This window comes from Leuciscus leuciscus, assembly GCF_965113295.1.
Source record: "Leuciscus leuciscus genome assembly, chromosome: 6".
Classification (NCBI taxonomy): domain Eukaryota; kingdom Metazoa; phylum Chordata; class Actinopteri; order Cypriniformes; family Leuciscidae; genus Leuciscus; species Leuciscus leuciscus.
The window spans coordinates 45,523,713-45,548,991 of NC_138730.1; the positions used below are offsets into that span (position 1 = coordinate 45,523,713).

Sequence of the window (25,279 nt, forward strand, 5' to 3'; positions counted from 1 at the left end):
ACATGTGAAGCACAGACTGTATACGACAGATGGTTCATGAGTTAAACGAGTTCATGAGTTAAAAACTGTCATGGGTAAAAAGCAATTACACATTTGGATATTTCACCCAAAAATTATGTTTATACTGCTAGTTATTATCTCCAAAAAGTCATAAAAAGCGCATTACAGTGTAATGACAGTAGTCCATCTGCTATATCTGAAGTCTTCGGAAGTCATAAGATCTTCTGCATTTGGAACAGACTAAAATTGAAGTTGTTAATCACTGAAAATCTTGTACATACCAGACTGACTCTACTGTAATGATGTGTTTTTGGAGCTGGTCACTGTGGCTTTTCTTTGTAAGAGCAGCTTTTTTTTCTTTTTTTTGATCCACAGAAGAAATAAAGGTTCGGATCGCCATGAAGTGAGAAAACATTCATATCAGTTTAAAGTCTCACCGATTTCACAGCTCTCTCCTGCGTATCCCTGCGGACAGAAGCAGCGGAAAGCCTCTCCGTGAGGAAGACACGTCCCTCCATGAAGACAACTGCATCTGTCGTCCACTGCAACACAACACACACACACACACACACTGCTGTCACTGGTGCTGTGGAGGTGATCCATCACAATCTGTCTGTGATTATAAAGCGCACACACACACAGGCGCGCACACACACACACACACACACACACACACACACACACACACACACACACACACGTGACTAATGAGAGTTAAACACACGTCAGAGAGGTTCAGGAGGAACACCTGGTAAATGAGTCCAGTTTTACAAACATCATGTGACCCTGGATCACGTCACCAGTCTCGAGTCGCACGGGTATATTTGTGGCAATAGCCAACAATACATTGTATGGTTCAAAATTATAGATTTTTCTTTTATGCCAAAAATCATTAGGATATTAAGTAAAGATCATGTCCCATGAAGATATTTTGTACATTTCCTACCGTAAATATATAAAACATTCATTTGTGTGAGTGAATGCAGCACAATCGTGAACATAAATGAACAACTTTAAAGGAGATTTTCTCAACGTTTCGATTTTTTTGCACCCTCAGATTCCAGATGTTCATATAGTTGTATCTCAGCCAAATATTGACTAATATGAGCAAATAATCACTTTACACATCACTAAACAGCGGCATACAGTTAAATACAGTATTTGTTGAAGGTGTGTGTAATTAATCAAAATCAAACCCAAACCGTGATTAGCTTAGTGTATCAAACAGAAAATGTATGCATGAAATTAGAAGCTTTATGAGCCCAATGACGCAACATTTTAAAATCAAGAAGTTAGGAGAGCCATAAATATTAATATTGTATTTCTAAAGCTGCACTGTAAAATAAATGTATTATTAGTAGTATTATATTATTGTTCTTAAACACAATTTTTTATATTATATATATTATAAAAGTAATATTTGTTATTTTGTTTAATATTCTTTAGTAATAATAATAATATGTAATAATAATAATCACAATAATTATTATGATCAAAATCTATATCATTATTATATTTACAGTATATTAAAATATAATTATTATAAAATTAATTATTATAATTATACTAATAAAAAGTTACTATTATTAAAATCAATATAATTAACATATTTATATGAATATATAATTATTATAAAAATAAATAATTATAAAAAATTAGAATACTACTAATACCGCTAATAATAATAATGAGTGGTTATTATTATCATTATTAAAAATCAATATAATTAATATATTTATATATAATTATTATAAAATAAATTAATATGCTTTTTTTGCACAAAATTGTGCAGTCCTACAAACATAGCTGAATTTTTAATAATTTTAAATCACAAAGGCAATTTATTTATATTTTTAAAAAAGATTTGTCCCCCTCTAGTTGAGTTCAAACACAGATCAAATAACTCTCACACATGACAAACGACCTCCACCTGTGTCAGACTAACAGTGTGACATGAAATAATACGCATTTATCATTTATAGAGCGATAGCAAAAGTAGAACTTCCTTTCATCGAGGACATATTTATAGATGTTGCGTTCTGGTCTATTATTGTGGCATCATGAGTTTTAGATTCACCTCATTACAGATAAGCTGCGTTGGGTCACTTGTGTGCGGATCTTGAGCAGAATAAACAGACGTCATGATGACAGTCAGTCAGTCTGAAAACACAACACTATACTCTCTCTAGAGCCTCTCTTCATCACACCACATGTGCGCTCGCTCAGGCCTGTAATGGCTTTCAGAGAACAGCTCGTTCTAATACACACACTGATTGAGTTTCACCACTGACCTGAACTGTGACAATCCCACATCAACATATATATATATACAGAGAGAGAAAGAATCGAAGATGCAGTGGAATGAAAAATCTTTGTGCGAAAGTCAATTCACAGACTCAAGGACACATACGTGATATACATTTAAAGACATCACAAATCAACATTTACTCTCCTAATGTTGCTCCAAACCGTATATCCTAATACTATATATATACAGTATATATACACACACATATATACACATACATATAAACAGGGCTTGACATTAACACTTGCCAAACGCGGGTGGATTTCATCAGTGGTGTGTAACGCAGTCTCTCCTACTAGACACACATTTACATTTACATTTATGCATTTGGCAGACGCTTTTATCCAAAGCAACTTACATTGCGTTATCTATTTATACATAGGTACGTGCAATCCCCTGGGATCGAACCCACAACCTTGCGTTGTTAACGCAATGCTCTTACCACTGAGCTACAGGAAAGTATCATTATAGTATCACTAGTGTCACACTAGTATCATTTTATATATAATATATAAATTTTTCAATTGTAGTCTTTTAAAGTCGCCCTGTGGTGAATATCCAGCTTTTAATGTTGTTATGTGTCTATGTGGTGTTTTTAATACGCTTTAAGACAAACCATGTGTAAATTCATAAGTCGACAGCATTGCTGAGTATTTCCTCCTTAAAACTGCAGTGAACCAAAGACAGTCTCAAACACACGCTTTGAAATCGCTGGTGTTTCTGACGTCACAAACTACCTTGTAACCAATCAGATCAACGTGTGATCGTCAACCAGTGGATCTCTGAGCTGAGTGAGTGAGTGGAGGTGGGGCTCATTTGCATATTCATGGAACCGCGCATACTAAATGAGGCAAGGGTGTCGAGTTACAGTCAAGATATTTTAAGGCATGAAGAAAAAAACGTTTAAATGTGTAATTTTGATGATCAAAGATGATTTTTAAGGGATGAAATTATCGACTACAGGGAGACTTTAAAGAAGCATCTGAAATAATAAACTAAGTACAATGTAGTGATTTTTCGATACATATAAAGAAATTTTTTTTATTTATTTTTTTTATTTTTTTTTTATTTTTTTTTATTCGGGACAGTGCACATTAATGGACAATCAAACATTTCTGTAGACTGTAAATGAGCCAGGTTATAGCATAAATGCTAATTTTCACCTGTAGTCCCGAGGCAGGAAAATAACATTATACAAGATAATACAACATAAAAGAATGACAGTACAATATCAAGCATCTGAAACGCTTTCAATATTAATTTTCTGCAGAATAGATACACGATACCAGCTGCTCTTTCTCTCTCTCATCTCTCCGACAGCGAGTGACACACAAACCCGCCTCTCTTCACTCACTCGTTTCATTTGCTCCGGTGTATTGCACGCACATAAAGCCGCCTCTCAGTACTAAACTGAGTTCTTTTTCTGCACTTAAACAGTCAAATACACAAAATAATGTCAAAATGCCGGTCTTGGCGAGTATTCACGTTAACACAGTCAGTTGTGTTTTAAGTGAACGTAAACAGTTGAGAAAGACAACAAACGTGTAACAGTATAATGGATCTGTGCGTCAGGTCTTAAAGGGACAGCAGCCTAATATACCGGCTGCCAAATTATGAGATAATATTAAAAATATCTATATGGCAGTTTTCCCCATGGTATCGATGTCAAAATTGTGACCAGTGAAAATACTGAGTGGCCAGTAACTTTGGAGAACCACTAGCCACAGTGACTGATGAGCAAAAAAGTGACTGTCAAATAAGAATATCTCTTTTTTTCCCCACAGAAGCAAGAAATACATAGAGGTTTTTATCTGTATAATTATTTTTCTATGTTAGTCTTTGTCTTTTCCTCTGTCTCTCTCTCACAACTCTCTTGGATGCATTGAGGTTCTGTTGTCATGGTAACTGTGCGGAGAGCAACCCGCCAATAATCCTCTCGTTCCACAGGCCACGCCCCTTTTCACTTAATTACCGGCATCACATGGCAAACCATCGTTTCAGCCCTAATTGGTTAGTTTGAGGCACAAATGCAAACGAGCCACATCCTTGAGGTCACACCAGCATGCCATGATGGGAAATACTGTACACAGAAAACTATATGCGACCTTATATAACTGTTGAAAATCACCTCACCTTTGCATTTGCCCTCTTAACCTCACAAAGCAGAGCGATATGCAAATATTGCGTACCGAGAGAGAGAAACAGAGTGTGATAATCACACAATCATCAGACAGACTGATTTAATTCAGTGTTTACACAGCTGCAAATTTACTTACACATCATCATATTAACACAGCGTGTGCTTTAATCTTCTTCAAAACACTTCAATGATATTATTAACACGCTGCGCATAAATAATACACATACCATTTTATACAAAAACCCTGTTAGTTAGATAAAAATGTCACACTTACAGTATTTAAAAATACAATATTTAATATTTAAAAGATCTCATTGTCTTGCTTTTTCGAAATAAAAGAGATTTAAACATACAGACCAATGTTATTTTGATATCACTGATATACTATTATAGTTCTTTTTAAATCGTTTTTATTTTTAGAATTTCCGTTTCCTTATAATTAAAGTTCATTTTCTAGTAATTGTGTGTGTGTTTTGTCACTTTTATTCGTTTTTCTTAAATATCTATATATCGTTTATAAATTTTTTGTTTTAGCTATTCTAGTACTTCATGAAACTAAATGAAAATGAGAAATGTTGTCAACTAGCTGGATAAAATAAGTTCGTAAACATATTAGTTATTATTACAAGTTATTTCATTCCGCTAGTTGCATATTTATATTTATATATTTGGTACGGACGTCAGTGTGTTCCTCCACATCAGTCATGTCAGTCTGTACAGGCCACAGGGCTCTTGTGATTGACAGGTGATGTAACACTGAAGGTCAAATCTGGCATTCTTCAGGACGACAGACAGGAGACACTAGAGACTGTCGGTTTGTGTCAGTCCGACGGCTTCTAACATGACCGGAGAAAAGACAGAAAAGCCAGTTAGCAGCCAGAGATTGAGTGGAGACTAAAACAAGAAGATCTGCAGTCATGAATGTGATGAGCTCTTGTGCATTAAAACACTTTCCCTGAGAGTCAGAGCTAATCAGAGCAGATGCTGAAGACGAGTGTGAACACACACATTCACACACACACACACACACACACACACACACACACACACACACACACACACCTCCCACTGTAGCGTATCACATATTCAAGGGCAGGATGAAGTGCTAAACGGCTGGGAGCTGAATAGTGGCACATCCATGCATTTATACACACTCACACACACTCTCACATACACACAAACACACACACTCTCACAATTTCTCACACACACAAACACACTCACATACACATGTGCGCACACACACACACACACTCGCGCACACACACACACACACACACACACTCGCGCACACACACACACACACACACACACACACACACTCGTGCACACACACACACACACACACACTCGCGCACACTCGCGCACACACACACACACACACACACGCATGAGTGACTGAAAAGCCATTACAAAAAGTGAAATAGGCTGTATAGATTAGTCGATGTATCATTTATGTCATATCAATGAAAAAAGCTCCTCACTAACCTACATTCCACAACAATCCAAATGTAATTAATATTCATGAGCATAGCTAATAAGTGTTATATTGTGTCTCTGCACTTTTTAAATGATTCTGATACATGTGGAAAGTGAATCGGACACATCAGGCTGCGAGTCAATGAAATGTACTGATTATCTGCCATGTGCTCATTAATTATAATGGTTTGGTTGCTACGCCAGACAATCAGCACAACTAGTGTGTAATAGATTTTTTTGTCCATTTTGACATTTAAATATTCCTAACTGGCCGCAAACTCTCAGTATTATAAGCAAATCTGTGGGCGTTGATTAATATTCATGCACCAGTATGAATATTCATTCAGTGAGCCCTCCGCCCAAAGCACACACTCATCACATAATTAAACCCAACAAGAGTCTCTCTCCTGCACCTGGACGTCCACCCACCTGCCATATCTGATTCAAAGGTTATTCAGAATCTCTCATCTGGTGTAAATACTGTGCAGGCATCAGGACACACTCTCAAAACAGGAGGAAAACAGGTTTTTTAATGGTTCTTTGCAGCAACTTAAGTTAAAAAAAACTCATCAAAACCTTTTTGGCTTTATAAGGTTGCACTTTTCTAAAGAAACAAAATGTTTGTCTACGTAATCTATCTTAATGTAACCTGCACATGTAAAGACTTTGACCAAGTATGATGTCATTAATCCCTCTTGTTTTCCAACCCCTAATACGGTGTTGGTGGATATCTGCTCAAACGTATATGTTTATAATGTGGTAAAAATAATGTTTCATTGTGAGGAGCGGCTCGATCGCTTTAGTAAATGGTCTCTACAAGCGCTGTGAGTTTGGAACACTCACACTGTACATTTGAAAAGCAAAATGCGTCAAACATTAGGCTACATGTTTTTAGTCCAATCTCATTTCATTACGAATGATAACATTTGAAATAACATATGATAATCCATATATTTTTCTCTAGTGTAGTGTACTGTACTGAAGTGTTCCTTTATAATGTTATATAGTTATAGGCCTATATATCCTATAGGTCTAGTTATGGTTATAGAAAAATCACAATTAGATTTTCTTCCCCATATTGTGCAGCCCTAGTTTCTCCTGATATCAGCTTGTTCACAGTTGTTGTTTTTTTATTATAGGGACCAGATGCCACTGATGAGTCCTGCTGACTTAAACATTCACACGAGTCTCTGTACATGAACATGGTAAAATGAAAAAGCAAACACCTTGGAAATGACAGGTATGGTGAACATGAACTGTTTCAGGAATGGCACAAAAGTGTGTGACTGTTCAAGTCTCTGTCTTTAGATATCACTGATCTAATTCCTGTGCCATTCCTGAAACAGTTCCTTTTCAATAATGTGCCTTTTTGTCCTTCGTTATGTATCTTTGGATTATGTTGTGTTGTAAATAAATCCAAATAATCAAAAAGCAATTATTTTAATATCTCCACATTCTTTGTTCTAGTTTCCTCACAGTCCCACCTGATAGGGCCATTAGGGGAGGGTCTTTGTCTTCTCAGGTGTGAAACACATCAATATTCATGATGACTCACGCCCTCCTCGCATATAGCTTTCTTACACAAAATGTCTTTCATATCCTCACTTCTCATCCTGCTGTATCTGTCTGCAGCATTTGACACAGTTAACCACCAGATCCCCCAGTCAATCCTAAAGATGAAGGGCATCTCAGGAACCGCACTACAATGGTTCAACCTCTCAGGTAGCTCCTTTAGGGTGTCATAGAGAGGTGAGGTGTCTAAGACCCAACATCTAGCTACTGGAGTACCTCAGGGCTCAGTGCTTTGACCACTTTTCTTCTCCATCTACTTGTCATCACTAGGATCTGTCATTCAGAAACATGTTTTTTCCTATCACTGCTACGCTGATGACACACACAACTCTACCTCTCATTCTAACAAGAAGATCCAAAGGTAGCTTCTCATATCTTAGCCTGCCTGACAGACATTTCTTGCTGGATGAAGGACCACCACCTTCAACTCAACCTTGCGAAGACTGAGCTGCTTGTGATCCCGGCCAACCCAACATTATACCACAACTTCTCCCTTTAGCTAGGTTCGTCATCCATAACTCCATCAAGGTCAGCCAGGAACCTTGAAGTTGTGATTGATGATCAACTGAACTACACAGACCACACTGCTAGAAATGCCCGGTCCTGCAGATTTGCCTCATACAACATTAGGAGGATCAGGCCCTTCCTATCAGAGCATGCTACACAAATCCTTGTCCAAGTGCTTGTTCTATCCAGACTGGACTATTGTAATGCTCTACTGGCTGGTCTTCCAGCGTGCACTGTCAAACCTCTGCAACTGATCCAGATGCTGCAGCAAGAGTGTCTTTAACGAGCAGAAGAGACACACGTCACACCTCTCCTCATATAATAGCACTGGTTGCCAGTTGCCACTTGCATCAAATTCAAGGCACTGGTGCTTGGCTACAGAACAACCACGGGCTCTGCCCCATTTTACCTAAACTCAGTACTCCAGACGTATGTGCCCTCCAGAAGCTTGCATTCTTCAAGTGAATGTCGCCTCGTGGTGCCATCTCAAAGAGGCACAAAATCGCTTTCACAGACCTTTACCTAGACTGTTCCCTGCTGGTGGAATGACCTGCCTAACTCAACTCGAGCTGCTGAGTCCGTAGCCACTTTCAAGAAACAGCTGAAGACGCATCTTTCTCGGCAACACTTGATCCGTTAATACTAACACTTTATTTTCTTTTTTCTTTTCTATTCTATATCTATTTAAAAAAAAAAAATAATTACATATACTGCGTTAGACTAAACCAGGAAGGGTCACAGCACTTGCATGTTGTTGTCCTATTATTTGTTTGATTGCTTCTTTTACTCTCCTCATTTGTAAGTCGCTTTGGATAAAAGCGTCTGCTAAATGATTCAATGTAAATGTAAAGTATGGGACTTGCTACTGCCAATAAATACACGACACACTGCTGTGAGCAAGTTAGACATGCTGCTGCTGTACAATATAGCGTACATGAATTACCCATAGCAGATCTATACAGGTGGAGCTCGCTGCACTGCTAAGGCAAATGCTATCCGTATATTTGAAGGTGAAGCATGCAAGCTCATTGGCTACTGATACAGCAGGAACCAATCAGCTGTGCCCTATACATAATGATGTGATTACGAGCAGGTTGAGTTAGGACCTATTAGCCTGCGGCATCTAGACTTTCATGACAGAACTTTGTATATAATTCACGTGATTCCTGTAATCCGTAAATATCCCAAAACCCCCATTAGCAACCTCAGCATTTATAAAACCCTGCGTACGGCCCTGATTGAAAACATAAACTCTTACCATCTCCTCCAATGGAGTGGTTCTTCCTGACGGCCTCGGTGCTACTCAGATCCAGCTCTACGCTGCTGGTTCCCGTCGTTCCAAAGCTTGCCGTCCACGACTCGTCTGCAGATGTTGAGATGGTCGATCCACTGTTTTCAGCACTAAAAGACACTCCAGAGGGTGTCGCTGTGCTGTGGATGATGGCAGTCGTCATCTCAGTGGTGCTTGGGTTTGGTCGCTTGGATTTGTTCCTGCGTCTGTATTGGATTTCTCCACGGGCCTCACGGCCGTGTGCGGACCCGGTGGTGGCGAGGGAATCGGTGGTGGCGAGGGAACCGGAACCGGAACCAGTGGTGGCAAGGGAACCGGTGGTGGCGATGGAATCGGTAGTGGCGAGGGAATCGGTGGTGGCGAGAGAACCGGAACCGGAAACAGTGGTGGCAAGGGAACCGGAACCGATGGTGGCAAGGGAACCAGTGGTGGCGAGGGAACCAGTGGTGGCAAGGGAACCGGTGGTGGCGAGGGAATCGGTGGTGGCGAGGGAATCGGTGGTGGCGAGGGAATCGGTGGTGGCAAGGGAATCGGTGGTGGCGAGGGAATCGGTGGTGGCGAGGGAATAGGTGGTGGCGAGGGAACCGGTACCGGAAACAGTGGTGGCAAGAGAACCGGAACCGATGGTGGCAAGGGAACCAGTGGTGGCGAGGGAACCGGTGGTGGCGAGCGAACCGGAACCGGTGGTGGCGAGGGAACCGGTGGTGGCGAGGGAACCAGTGGTGGCGAGGGAACCGGAACCGGTGGTGGCGAGGGAACCGATTCTCGACGTCACCACCGTCAGGGGCGTTTGGGACGACAGATACGTATCTCCCCACGAGCTGCCCTCCGTCTCCAGGACTCTACTCTCTCCAGAGTAATTCTCAGTTGATACCGAGACTTTGGGTTCGCCGGTTTTGGTTTTCTGCTCAGGTATTTCGGTCACCACGACCCAATCTCCTATTCTCTGTGCAGGTCGACCCGTGCGGTTGTCGCCCGTGGTGTTTGGCAGGATTGACGTCGACACGTCCGAACTTCTGGATGTGCTTAATTTATCAGTGACGGATGAAGGACGAGACAGCCATGAGCGACTCCACCATGATATCAACCCTGCGAAGACAAACACAAGCTTTAAGTTTTTAAAATAAGTTTTTATTTACTCATCTAAGACTTCAGGCTGTTAGTGGTCAAACATCACTACTACTGTTGCTCATTTTTAAGATCAGTTATCTGAATCAAACTTTAGCTTGTAACTCCATCCGTTCATGTCCGTTTGTGCTAATTATTTCTCAAGTTATGTGTTTTGTTGAGGTGATCAGATGCACCATTTTTACCACTAAAGGCAGGAATGCTACACGACTTTTATAATCTGAACAGATTTCACAGGCATCATGCACTTGCTGTCTTTCTAACTGAGCAGTATTCACTAAACGACACACAAACTCAAGCAAAAACACATTACTAGGAGACGCATGACAAATGAAAACAATGCGTTCTAAAATCGGCTCAAAATATCAAGCGTGTTTGATCTCTTCTAAGTCTGACTGGATGGAATTCAGGTTTGAAGCTAAAAATGGCTCTAACTTTTGGCATCTGGGCATTGACTCAAATTGGGGCAAAAATCTGGGCAAAAGCCTAAAACTAAAACTATTAAAAAAGTAGTTTTTGTTCATTAAAATAAAGCAGAAAGAAAGAAAGAAAGAAAGAAAGAAAGAAAGAAAGAAAGAAAGAAAGAAAGAAAGAAAGAAAGAAAGGAAAAAGAAATGTTAACTTAAATTAAAACGAGTTGCAGTACAAAAATTACAAAAACATAAAACTGAAATAAAAACACCCAATGAGGTGTTATATATATATATAATACTGAAATAACATTGATTCTTTATTAAAACATAGAAGAACCAGCTGATGGATGAAAAGCAATGGGTATTTTACATCAAATGTGATTTTAAACCTAGTGAGCTGCCTTGCTTCTATATAGGCAATGCAGAAAAACAAACTTAAAGCAAGTACATAAGCACTTGGCCAGCACATCTACTTGCATTCAGTTAAGAACTGTGTGTGAAATTAATCTCGCATTGCTAGAAGCTAATAATCTAAGTACGCCTTCAGGCCAAATGCTCGCGGCTTCATTTGTGTACTTGTTTCTGGCCTAAAGCAGATCTTAATGGATGAGTGGGCTGAAATTCTCCACATAATAAACTAAAATAACAAATATTGGGTGAAATAGTCTGTCTTAAATGCGGTAGGGAGCGCAGTAGCTTTTCGAACAGACAAGGTGCCTAATGTACAGTATAAATGTTATGTTCGCACATTTCAATGCCCTTTTTGTGCATACGCAATGTTTATACATCATTTACACGCATATATTTGGATTTATAAAAAAAAACTCAGCGTAAATATGTGCACACCATTTGTGCACAACAGAATGATTTAAAAACTGTTTTTATTTGTTTATATATATACACATTTAGATGAAATATCGCACTCTCATTAATAATGGAGTTAAGCACTCAAATAATATAAAGTAATTATCCAGAAGTTAAACAAAAAATATATGAATTTAGATTTGTTTAGATTGTTTTGTTTGTCAGTGACAATTGTATTGTCACTATCCGCTGACTGGGATTTATAAAGGGAATTTTGCGCAGATTCAAGCTTTTGTGTGTGTATACACTTTCAGGATGAAATCACTGGAAAGTTTTATACACAAGGTCCCATGTATATTTGGTATATCAGCAGAATAAACCACACAAAGTATTCAAGCGTACAGTTAGCGTACATAAGTGAACAGTGTGGTAGCAGTTTTCCCGTCTCTGGCTTTCAACCCTCAATTATGAAGCTTCCACTGGGACAGAGCCCAAATTCTGTCTTCATGGAAAATGGACTTTAATAATGTAGGCGACAGGCCTAAGTTTCCATTTGACGTTAAACATTAATGCTGTCGGGTTCAGTTTGGACCAGACAAGGTATCTGTATTAATGAAGGCAGAAAGGACACTAACTGAAGTATTATCTTGAAAGTTTAGCGTTCAGGCTTCCTCGACTTGGGATGGATGGACACTTTTTTTATTCATATGTTTCTACAGGAATATACAGATAAATACTTTTTAAAGTCTCCATGAAGTCAATAATTTTATCCCTTAAAACTCATCTTTGATCACCAAAATGGTGACACAAATTTTTTTTTTTCTTCATGCCTTAAAATATCTTGACTGTAACTTGACACCCTTGCCTCATTTAGTATACGCGGTTCTATGAATATGCAAATGAGCCCCGCCTCCACTCACTCACTCAGCTCAGAGATCCACTGGTTGACGATCACACATTGGATTTTGGATCAAACTGGATTTTCACCACAGGGGGACTTTAATATCCTCTCTTCCCAGTCTGTCAGTAACGCTCTGTTTAGTTCCTGTCTCTATGAAGCTCCTCCTTCTGAAAAGCACACTGTGCTCTGATTGGTCGGCTGGATCAGTGTGTTGTGATTGGTCGAGCGCTTCGAGTATGTTTGGGAAATGTCCCGCCCCTTACCACAACCCCCAGTTTAACACACTACTAACTAACTCAACCAGGCCCCGCCCCTTTATTCTGTGTATTAATTATTATAATGAGGAATATTGTGACGTGTTCGTTCCCGGAAGAAACTCAAGACTACAATGGAGGCGTTTCAGGAGTTCAGAAACACTGACACTGATATGGAGAAGAACTCAGCAACATTACACACTAAAGAAAGATGCTCATAATAGTCACCTGAGTCAGGAGTGGCAGTGGTTTGTGTGTCCATCACGGGCGTCACACTCTTGGTTGTCGCCTCCGCATCACTTCCTGTCAAGTAGCTCCAGGGTTTCCACAATGAGCTGACGATGTTGTTGAGAGAACTCTTGCTCTTTCCTTGAGGAGCTGTAGGACTGACAGACTGACCGGATAGATCTTCATCCTCTTCTTCTGTGGCCGAGCCTCCAGGACCCGGATCTGACCCCGGAGCCGGAACCACCTGTTCTCCGTCTGGGAACGAGTCCAACTGTCCGCTCCAGTCCAGAGACGTGTCTCCAGCTCGGAGACGGGCCGTCAGATACTCGTCTGAGAGCTCGGGGGCTTCGGCGGCCATGTGCAGATCCAAATCTTTGTCCAAATCCACCCGTCCGGTCCAGTTAGTGGGATGAAGGTCGGGAAGATCCGACTGTGCGTCTGGAACACAGTCAGAGAGGAGCTTCATTAGGTTTAACATGGAAAAACAACACTGTTTACTTTCAATATGTGACATTTCCAAATGAAACAGGATAGTTCAGATTTAACTCGCTCTTTGCATGGCAGTTATGTGAAATAACAAATTTTAACAACATGCATTACCATTCAAGAGTTTGGGGTCAGTACGATTTTTTTCTCTTTTTGGGAAAAAAAAACAGGAGTATTGTGAAATAATATTCCAATTTAAAATGGCTGTTTTTGTGTGAATATATTGAAAAATGTCATTTATAACTGTGTTTTCAACATCATTGCTTTAGTCTTCAGTGTCACATGATCCTTCAGAAATCATTCTAATATGATGATTTGATGCTCGAGAAACATTTATGATTATTATCAATGTTCAAAACAGCTTCATATTTTTGTGAAAACCGTGATACTTTTTATTTCTCAGGATTCTTTGATGAATAGAAAGTTCAAAAGAACAGCATTTATTTACATTATTAACATTATAAATGTCTTTACTGTCACTTTTGATAAATTTAATGCATCCTTACTGAATGAAAGTATTCATTTCTTTTGATCTTTTGAAAACTCGGTAGAAAGGATCGATGTAACATTAAGTTTTGTATAAATTCTAATTTATATACTGTAACTCCATGACTTTTGGTGGAAAATATTACTGATTTTCCTTATAGTTTTCAAACCATTCTAACTTTTAAAAATATGCAACATCGCTTTGGTGATATATTTAAATCAGCAGAGTTTAATTATCAATCAAAACATTAACCCTGTTCTAAAGAGAAGCTGAAGAATGGACCTGACAATCAAAATGATGACTATTTTCTATGCAAAAACCTTGACTGATATTAAAAGTGGACATATGAGGTAGAATATGCTCCCTTTACCAATAACAAACAAGATGTTTTGATGGATTTAGTATATAGAAATGTGGACTCAGCATAAGTGACGGTGACTGAACAGATAATCCACTGGTTAATGCTGAATGTGGAGTGTGTAAATGAATTGTACCAGTGGTGGCCGAGTGAGATCGGGATGCGTCGTCTCCGGTCATGTACCTCCACGGTCTCAGCAAGGACTTCATGATGCCCGTCACAGCCTTCTGCGGTTTCTCTGCTGTCGACGGATTCAATTCAATTACTGCCGTTTCTCTCTCTAAACACATTACTCGAGTGGTCGAGCACATGCACGCGACGTCAAGGTCACGGGTTCGATTACCAGGGACAGATAAATAAATCTATATGTGTATGTGTCAAAGTGTATAAAAATGGTGAGAGATATTGTCTCATAAAGCCATGCATTTGACTTGACTTTGCATTTCCAGTGTTTCCAGTGACTTTTAAACATCAAAATTGGTTTAAAAAATACTAAATATCTTTATTTCCAAGATGACAGCTGAACGGCAAGTGCTGAATATCATTACTACTGTTATTTTAATTATATATTATTTATTAATATTATATATGAAACTATTTATTTAAAACATAGTATACTTAATAGTATATTATTTAGTATATGTATTTATTTAGTAAATAAATAAATATTTAAAACATAATATACACTTACTTTAATCATTATATTACAATAATATAAATAATTATATTAAAATATAATTATAATAATATTAATAACAATAATAAATTGGTTAATAAAATGTAAAACTTGCTGAATATTATTATTACTATTATTTTAATTATATATTATGTATTAATATTATATATAAAATTATTTATGACAGCTGAATGGCACTTGACAAATATTATTATTACTATTATTGTATTATTTAAATTATATATAATGTATTAATATTAAATATTACAATATTTATTTATTTAATACATAGTACACTTAATAGTATACAGTATATAGTATATTTATTTATTTATTAAGTAAATAAATATTTAAAACAATATTTATATATAATAAACAATTAATATAAGTAAAACAGATATTATATTAAAATATAATAATAATAATAATAGATTTTATTTATTTTAAATTGGTTTTGAAAATTAAATATATATATATATATATATATATATATTTCGAAAATGAAAGCTGAATGGCTTTTGTTGAATTAAACATGCAACATTGAAGTTGTTAAAAATATTATGCAATACACTGTAGACATTTTGCATTATGCCGAACATCTCCAGTAATACGTGTTTCGACTCACATCATCATCATGGTTAACAACATCTCTTAACCATGATCAAATCCCCACTGCATCCCTAGATCTATAAAATGACCATAATACAGTAGGGGTGTAACAATATATCGTGTCACAATATATCGCAATACAAAAATGCAACAATATGTATCGTGGATGGATAGTTAAAAATGAGTGAGAAAAAATTCAAGTTTTCAGAGTTTTAGTGTCAGTACTACATTAAACTACTATATATAATGTTGCATATAATGTATAATGAAGCAATGGGCATATGCAAATGCAGAAATGCATATTCATCTATAATAATTCTGTCTTTTCAGCTTCAGAATCATGAATATTGTTATTCTGGTGTCTCTATTGTCCTGTGCTTTGGGTTTCAGCACCAAGTCTGAGACTATTCATTTACACACACAATGTAATACCAAATTTAGCATTTTAATCAACGGTTAATTTTTTGTTAACCTTTAACCATATGTCTTGGAGTATCGCAATAATATCGTACCGTGAGTTCAGTATCGTGATATGTATCGGATCGTGACATGAGGGAATCGTTACACCCCTATAACAGAGAGCAGCCGCTATAACGCATGAGTGAATATATAACGCACACACTCTCAGAGAGAAAGCTACAAAAGATGTCACTGGGGAGGTACCCTTTCAAAAGGTACACCTTTGTGTGCATATTAGTATACCTCAAAGGTATGTAATATTGGTACCAAAAGTGTACATATCAGTACCTTAGGGCACTTTCACACCTACCTTGTTTGGTCCGGATTTTCTGACTTTTCAGTTTGATCCGAATCAAAATGACAGGTGTGAACTCTCCCCCGGACCACGATCCGGATCAAACAGACGAGAAGAGGTAGTCTCGGTCCGGATCAAACTGAACAAAGGTTTGGTTCGTTCTAGTGTGACCGAATCTTCTGTTTGGTTCGGACTTTCAGAACATTTACAGGAAGTGCCGGTGGTTCCCGCAGGATTGCTCGAGTCTTCTCCTCCTTTCCTGCCGGAGACGATGAAATGTTCACACGACGAGGACGTTCATTTGGCGGATGTGAGCAAGCCTCGAGTATAGCTGGAGCTGCAGGGAGTAATGCTGTAATAATAACAGTATAGTGGGAATGATACGCGTCTCTTCATTCATTCCTGTCAAAGTTACTCGCCGAACTGACATCACGCTGACGTCAGACACACGTCCGTTTACAGACCAATCAGTGTCGAGATGCAGCCCACAGAGATGATGACGACAGGACACATGTCATGTAAAGTGCTTTAGTGCGCTCGCATAATTGCACTGTGAAACCAATCCAAAACTTACCGAATGTATAAAATGTATCAAAACATGAACGTTGGTTCGGACCTCGTGCGACTCTCAGCTGTGGAAACGCCCTAAAATAGTAAAAATTAGAACCTTTTTAAAGGGTACCATCCCAGTGACAGCTTTTGTACCATTTTCCTTCTGTGTACCTCGATAGCAGAACGCATCAAAGCGAGCGGATCCGTTTCTCAGTTCTGTTGATGGAACGGTTGTGACGCCCGGTTCTCCTCCGGGACACTCGGACCGAAGCGCTCTGATGGAAGACCTCACGCTCCCGTCAGACACCCAGCCCGGCTCACAGTGATCCAGGCCGGATCTCCAGGCCAGATAGAGCTGACCCACGCTGGCCAGCCGGCCTCCTGAGGACTCGCAGTGAGAAGAGGCCGAGGCACGGGTCAGTTTATCCGGGACGGAGACGGGGAACACCTCACCTGGAGAGACACAGGACCAGAACCGGTGTGAGGGAGGTTCGACTCGACTTGATGGCTTGTGGGTTTTAATGTCACAACACATAAACCAGGAGTTTAGAATACATGGGGAACACTTTACAATAAGGTTCATTTGCTAACATTAAAGTATATTGTGTTGTATATTTAATAAATCAAAAAATATTTAATATATAAAATTAATACATAATCTAAAATATATATAATAAAAAAATATTATTATTTATTTATTTGTTTGTTTGTTTGTTTGTTTATTTATTATTATATTTTAATGACATATTATGCATACTTATATATTAAATTATGTATTTAGTAAATAGTATATTATTATGTAAATGTATTTTTTTGGTAAATAAATAAATAATATATCAAGTAAATAAATAATGTAATATAATTATGTATTTAATGCATAAATAATATACTACATTATATACTATTTAGTAAATAAATACCTATTTAATATAATATCAATACAAAATATACAATTAATATAAAATGAATTAATAATAATAATTAATCATATTTATAATAATAATTAAAGTTAGTTAGTTAGTTAGTTTATCCTTAAATAAAATACTACATCAAATAAATACTTAAATAAATATTTAATATAATATTAATACATAATTTACAATTAATAAAAAAAGATTAATAATATTTATAATAATAATTATAGTTAGTTAGTTAGTGTGTTAGTGTTTCAAAGCATATCAAAGCAGTATATTAATACATATAGTATATTAATACATTAAAGGGGTCATCGGATGCCCATTTTCCACAAGTTGGTATGATTCTTTAGGGTCTTCATGTAAAGTTTGTAACATATTTTGGTTAAAATTCCTCAATGATTGTGTAAAACAACACCATTTTTACCTCCTCAAAAACAGCTCTGTTCACAGTGACCCGTTTCGGTGCATGTTTCTTTAAATGATAATGAGGTGCATGTCTCTTTAAATGATAATGAGGTGCATGTCTCTTTAAATGATAATGAGCAACTGCTCACCCAATATGACATCATATTGCTCAGGAAATCCAAACGGCTTGATTATTGAGAGTGTTTAGCATACCTGTCAACCCTCCTGTTTTTCACGGGATTCTCCCGTATTTTACCTTGCTATCTCGCTATCATCCCGTTTAAATATTTTCCCGTATTTCTCCCGTATTTTTAATCTTTCTATAAAAAAATAAAAATAAAATAAAAATCCCACCGGGCGCAAACCAGTTAAGCGGAAATCCCGCCCTGCAGTAATTTCACTGGTTAAGGTTACAATGACGGGTAGGTTTCGGGATCAGTGATTGGTGTAGGCAATCAGTACTGTGATTCACACGACCAATAACATCTTTAGAATCGGCTGTGGAAAATTTCCCTTATTTTCAAATCCCAATGTTGACAGGTATGGTTTAGGCTTTTTGAGGATAAAAATTTTTTTTTTTTTTATTGTATGGTGGTTGTGTAAAAGACACATAAACTGCAAAGACACATGTATATGCAAACACCATATAAAAGTGAATTTTGCATCCGATGAGCCCTTTAAAACATGTTTTCCAGAAGCTCACCTTGCATGTCATTGGCGAAACAGTACACGTCAAACAATTCCGAAGGGTCCCGTTTCCCATAATTCCTCACTCCACGAGAAAACTCAGTGTGTCCAAAGCAACCGAGCTCCGGTGTCTGTACGGGATACCTGTGGAGAGGAGACAAGTGTGAGATCAGACGAAATCCAGACCAATCCATATGTAAATATCGTTTTTTTGTTTGTTTATTCTTATATAACACAGTTTAATGCAACACGAGTTGCCCAAAGTGCTTATCAATAAAGAAGAACAGTTAATAGATAATGCTAAAAATACATAGAAGCACATAAACCAGACACAGATATAAACCCCTTCATGAGTGTTCTCACATAGCCTGAGATTTTAGCCTAAATTTGAGAGCAATTATAGATTTGGCGGATCTAACTGAGACGGAAAAAGATCATTCAAGAGTTTTGGACCCACTTGTTTATCACCCTTATGTTTATATTTTTGTCAAATCAAATCAAAATTGCTTTATTGGCATGACTGTACATAATACAATATTGCCAAAGCTTGGAATACATAGAATAATTATAAAGACATCAAAATGATAAAATATTTTAACATACAGTGTAACTTAAAATTGAATGTACAAATTAAATTAATTGTACAAATTAACAGTGTAATTTCCACACTGAGGTCAGACACACACATTAGTCTCTCAGGCTGTGGCACACACACACACACACACACACACACACACACACACACACACACACACACACACACACACACACACACACATATCTGGCAGGAGATCTCTGATCTGAAGATTCTCTGACAACAAATACTGTTGTCATGGAGATGCTAATAAATAATGTACCTGCATTATGGCAAAGGGAGCCTTTCATAATAGATGGAGGTGAGAATAACTAGACATGCTTTTTAGAAATGTTTAATTTGCAAAAATTTTCAAGGCTTGCACCTTGGAACCGATTTCAAGGTCTGCGTTCTCGAGCATCAGACACTGTTGCCGTGCGGACGAGCGGCCGGAGCGCATCAAGGGTTTCTGTTGGAACGGTGGTGTAGGATTGAAAATAATCCAAGATATTTGAAATGAACAAAGACATTTGCTTTACTGTTGTCCACCCCCTCTTTCCCCAAGGACCATTTGGGTCTCTAAAGGCACCGAGGGGCTGATAGTGATCAAGGCCTGAAGGACAAGATGTGTGTACTTCGGGTCGATCGGTCACACCTGTCACACCTTTAGTACAGTGGGGGAAGTTGTAATTATCTGATTGGTCAGTTTGAACATCTCACATTTGGGTTAAAGTCACATGATCAGGGAAAGGATAAAAGAAGATCGTAACTGTTGCTCTGTCTCTTTGATGCTCTGGCTTTTTTGATTCTCGGGCCCTTCTTGGCTTTGGATCGCTCTCTCCTCTCTTTTCTTGACCCTCTTCTCTCTCTCTCTCTCTCTCTCTCTCACTCTCCCCTCTTTTCTAAACCCTTCTCTCTCTCTCTCTCTCTCTCTCTCTCTCTGGTAACATTTTACATTTATGCTGGGTACAATTAATGGTATAAATTATCACATCTATTTTTGTAACTATTTTAAGTGTAACCATAACCATATGTTGTCATTAAACCCTTTCAATTGCAAATTATGTGCTAAATAGTTCTGATTTGCTATTGACTTTGAAGTGCTACCTATTGCAATACAATATCGCCACTCTCTACAGCAACGCTCTCCCACATATTTAGCTATTGTAACTGCGCTTATTTCCGTCGCTGGTATAAGTAGCAGTGGGTGGAATAGACAAGAAATGTACAGTTTTCGACCATCTTGCTAATAATGTTTCTTTAGTCATCCGGCAGTCTTGCAGCCTGAACCTCTGCAGGAGATCCACCCTTACAGTGTCGTGTTAGCGGCCCGTAAGTTAATAACTAATGATCTTTGCAATGGAGGTGAAACAATCAAAACTAACTTTATCTGGACAATAACTTTATTCTAGAGCTGCTGTAAAGCCAAAACAATCTGTGACTGTAATTTCCTATTATCACTGTAAAGCTGCTTTGAAACAGTCTATATTGTTAAAAGCGCAGTATAAATGAAGGTGACTTGACTTGACATGCATGAGATGTAACTCTGGTTCACTGGTGTTGCTGACCTGACGCTCTGGTCTTTGAGCCAGCCGGCCTCACAGTTGTTCATACTGGAGTGAAACGCGGCCCACAACTGCTCAACCGAGGCAATCTGAGCTGAATTATCCTCGCACGCTCGCACGGCCTCCGCATACGACAGGGAATATCCATCCGCAGGAGAACGGTAGTGAAACACCACACCTGAGAACACACACACACACACACACATATCAACACACAGTTCGTTAGCTGAGAACGCTTTCTGTGGACCGGCACAGGTAAAGCTCTCGGGACAGTGGATGCTGTTGGCCAATATTAGTGTTTCTTTAATAATCTGCATGTTTCTTATACCTGATTTTATTTTAAAAGCAGTCAAAACCGTTCAGATTTGATCATTTTGGCTGTGATATCAAGTCAAGATACATGAGATTTATTGTCTTTCTGCTGTACATAGAGCCATATGAAGGAACAAGATGTTACATATATAAACATACATGTATGTGTATTTGTCAAATTGATTAACTGCATAAAAGTGTTTATATAACATACTATATGTGTGTGTGTGTACATATATATATACTGTATATATAATATATGTATGTGTGTGTGTGTGTGTGTGTGTGTGTGTGTGTGTGTGTGTGTGTGTGTGTGTGTGTGTGTGTGTGTATATTGTTATTTCTGTGTTAGCCTACAATATTTCAGAATATAACAGAACTGGGATAAAAGTTTATAGTTCGTATATAAACACTGATGTCTACAATAGTGATCAAAATAGAGTAAATCACCTTTTGAAAGTGACTTTGTGCTTCAAATAAAGATTGTATCGATACATCGTTACACCAGTAGGTGGCGGCAAGTGACTGTTAAACATGTATTTGTCATTGAATCATTCATTTAAAGGGATATTTCACCGCTGGAAAGATGAAAGTGTATTTAAATTGGGTCATTTATGTATTAGAAATGTGAAATTATTTTAGAAGTTGGTGCCTTCTAGACTGAGAAAAGCCAGAAAATGTATTTTGGCTCATGTGGATGAAAGACAACAACTCCCAGAATGCACTTGCTTCGCTGCCCTACGAGGACACTCCCAAGCCACGCCTCCCGGTTACAGAGGGCAGTATCGGGAGAAATGATACAGCTAGGCTACTAGTCGACTGGAAACTGAAAAGACGGTGTTTTATCGTGAGATCCCCCTATGGGCGGGTTGAGGACATGCGGGACGAGCTCCTCCTATTGGCTGTAGTCTCTCGCCTTTGGACTAAAGAGCCTCTGATGACGATAAATGATGATTTTTGTGTCATCTGAGGTTTTTTTCCAGACACACAATACAGAAATCTCTCATCTCAGGGGGACATGAGGGAGGGAAGCACGGTCACTCCAAAATACTACCGGGTTTCTACTGATACAAAGCTCAATGCTAATCGGTGAAGTATCCCTTTAAGAGATTCGTTCAAAAAGCACTGATTCATCCAGTAATGAAACAAGTGAAGGATTTATAAGTGAGTCATTGAATCATTCATTCAACCCAGTTTTTTTTAATAACTCATTTAGATTAATTAAACATTTTAAATAGACTGCAGCAATTAACATTCTGTAAGAACCTCTAGTAAATTACGTTGTTTTGTTTAGTTGTCTGTTCAGGATCGTGATCTCTGTCTGAAACCAAGTATTCGTCCATCAAAACCACGTCAGTTTCTGCTAAATCTGTCAACTCCGACCGCCCAGAAATCTCCAGACTTTTGACAACTATTGTTGACTTGCAAAAATCATGTAGTTTATTCCAACCTTTAGAGTCATTGTCCAGATCAGTGTCAGTTAAATCAGTAATATTACCGAATATCATTGTGTTTTACAGCTGTACATTATATATGTAGAACATTTCAGATGATTTATCTGCAGTTGTAATTGTAATTTCCCTTGTTAAGCGTCACCTGTTTTCCTCATGATCTCATTTGCAATTCAGGTAATCAATCAGATCGTTCTAATTAAAGACTTATTATGGCCAATTAACCAGTTAATTAGATCCTCAGATCTCAGAGCTAAAGTTAGACGGGAAATTAGGGAAATTAGGGAAAAACCTCAAATGAGTGTGATATTGACAGTCTGAATCGATGTAATGAGGGGGTAATTAATTCACAGCAGACTCTGAGAATCGTTAAAGAGCCGGCCGGCAGATTTCCAGAATCTTTATCAGAAAACTGATGTTCTGGTTTAAGATGTGGTCACGTTCTTTAGCCTTGCCAAACGACTTTCATAACCAGCTTGACTCGCTCACTGGGGATCTACAGACCAATATATGAAGCTTTCATTTTCTTTTATCTGAACTGCTAACTGAGCACCTTACATAATTACAGTAATGCTTTTCTGTAATGTCCATTGTGAAAAGTGCCATATAAATAACATATACAAATTAAAATATTTTATAAATATTATAAAAATTATATTTGAAAACACCAAAATGTTATGCATTTATAATATTTTTTTAGCACTTTTATCATTTATATAAATAATTAAAAAAATTATTATTATAGATTTAAACTGTTAATTTCTAGCCCTTGTTCACAAATTCTGGAAAGCTAATTTGAAACAAGGTCTAAATTGCAAAAAGTGCTATGTAAATAAGATATTAAAAATATATATAATATTTGATAAATATTATTAAAAAAAAACCCCACCAAAATATTATCTATTTTTTTAATAAAGATTTAATTTTAAATTATAGCCCTTGTTCACAAATTAAGGTATTATTATGTATATACTATTACAGTATTTATAAATATTTTGAATGAGCTTTTATTTTTATATTTTCAGTTCATTTCGATTTTCAGTTTTTGTGATTTTTAGTTTTTTCTATTTAGCTTGAATTTATATTTGTTTCAGTTTTATTTTTAATAATGAAACTTTTTCATCTAATATTTACATTTGAGTCTATTTCAGCTTTATTTCAATTAACAATAACAACACTGTTTCATTCATATTTTATCCTGTGTGTAATGCTATCAAATATGGGTAACACTTTACAATAAGGTTCATTAGTTAACTACGTTAGTTAACATGAACTAAGAATGAACAATTTATTTACAGCATTTATTAATCTTAGTTAATATTAATTTGAGCATTTACTAATACGTTATTAAAATCAAAGGTTGTGTTTGTTAACAATAGTTAATGCACTGTGAACTAACATGAACAAACAGCTGTATTTTTATTAACTAATATTAACAAAGATGAATAAATACTGTAACAAATGTATTGCTCATTGTTAGTTAACTCATGTGAAGTAATGTTTGGATCTGACCTGTGATCTCCAGGTTGACTGTGTCCTGCTCGTAACTGTCTCCCAGAGCGACGTGGCATCGGAAAGTCCCGGAGTCATTGGCCCGGAGGTGATCGAGTGCCAGCGACGCGTTCAGGTGGTTGTCGGAGTATCCGGGCAGACTGACCCGACCCGCGTACGCCTGGTGAACCCGGACCACCCCGTCCCGGGCCGACAGCACCGTCCTCTCCCGGGCCCCTGAGCCGCGGGTCCAGTGGATGTAGGGGCCGTGTCCCGGGACTAGGGCTGGCGTCAGGGTGAACACACACGGGAGGAGCGCAGACTCTGCCAGCGGGCGGCGTAAGGGAGGATGGGTCACTCTCCGGACGGTCACCAGAGTCTCGGCTTCAGTCACGCCTGCCAGAGAGGAGGAACACATCAACAGGTTTAAGAACGCTTCGGAAAAATGGTACATTTGTTTTTTTCATCTGAATGGTCCGAAACTTGGTAAAGGTTTTGGCACTTGCTGTGTGAACCCCCAAAAATAAAAAAATTTAATTAAAAATCATGGACATGATTGGAAGAGGTTAAATGGTCCTGAAAAAAAATATTTAAAATAGTATTTTTGCACATTTTTCATAACAATAAACGTCAAATATCTGTAACTTTTTTCACTTCAGCAATAATCTGCTAAGTGTTTGAAAAGAGATCAAACTTCAGTCTGAGCTCTAAAGCATTTAAGATTTACCACAGTTTAAAGCTGCCGTCGGCAACATTTTTTTGATCATATTCAGTGTAATCGACACTATAATCCGACAGAACAACATAAATAAGGTGGTTTTAGAAAAAAACCCGAGCTTCTAACTCCACCTGGAGAGTGTTATTTGTTTTGCAAAAATGCAGCGCTCCCGCTTCATCAGGTCCAATCAGCGCAGGGGGGTGTGATATCTG

The 25,279-nt window shown here is 37.8% G+C and overlaps 1 protein-coding gene across 3 annotated transcripts in view; it reads right to left on the bottom strand.

Moving 5' to 3' along the window:
- Nucleotides 1-25,279, bottom strand: part of ncana (neurocan a) — an 86,988-nt gene that overhangs the window by 22,207 nt on the left and 39,502 nt on the right. Inside the window, exons 3-10 of one of the 3 annotated variants that reach the window (XM_082172976.1) lie at nt 24,371-24,745; nt 21,099-21,273; nt 18,973-19,100; nt 17,119-17,400; nt 14,493-14,594; nt 13,026-13,463; nt 9,265-10,386; nt 438-542 (exon numbers count right to left, since the gene is read on the bottom strand). In XM_082172976.1, the coding sequence (XP_082029102.1) occupies nt 438-542; nt 9,265-10,386; nt 13,026-13,463; nt 14,493-14,594; nt 17,119-17,400; nt 18,973-19,100; nt 21,099-21,273; nt 24,371-24,745 (2,727 nt within the window). Of the gene's footprint in view, nt 1-437; nt 543-9,264; nt 10,387-13,025; nt 13,464-14,492; nt 14,598-17,118; nt 17,401-18,972; nt 19,101-21,098; nt 21,274-24,370; nt 24,746-25,279 lie in introns of all 3 variants that reach the window. The other 2 variants (XM_082172975.1, XM_082172977.1) reach the window with 2 other exon arrangements.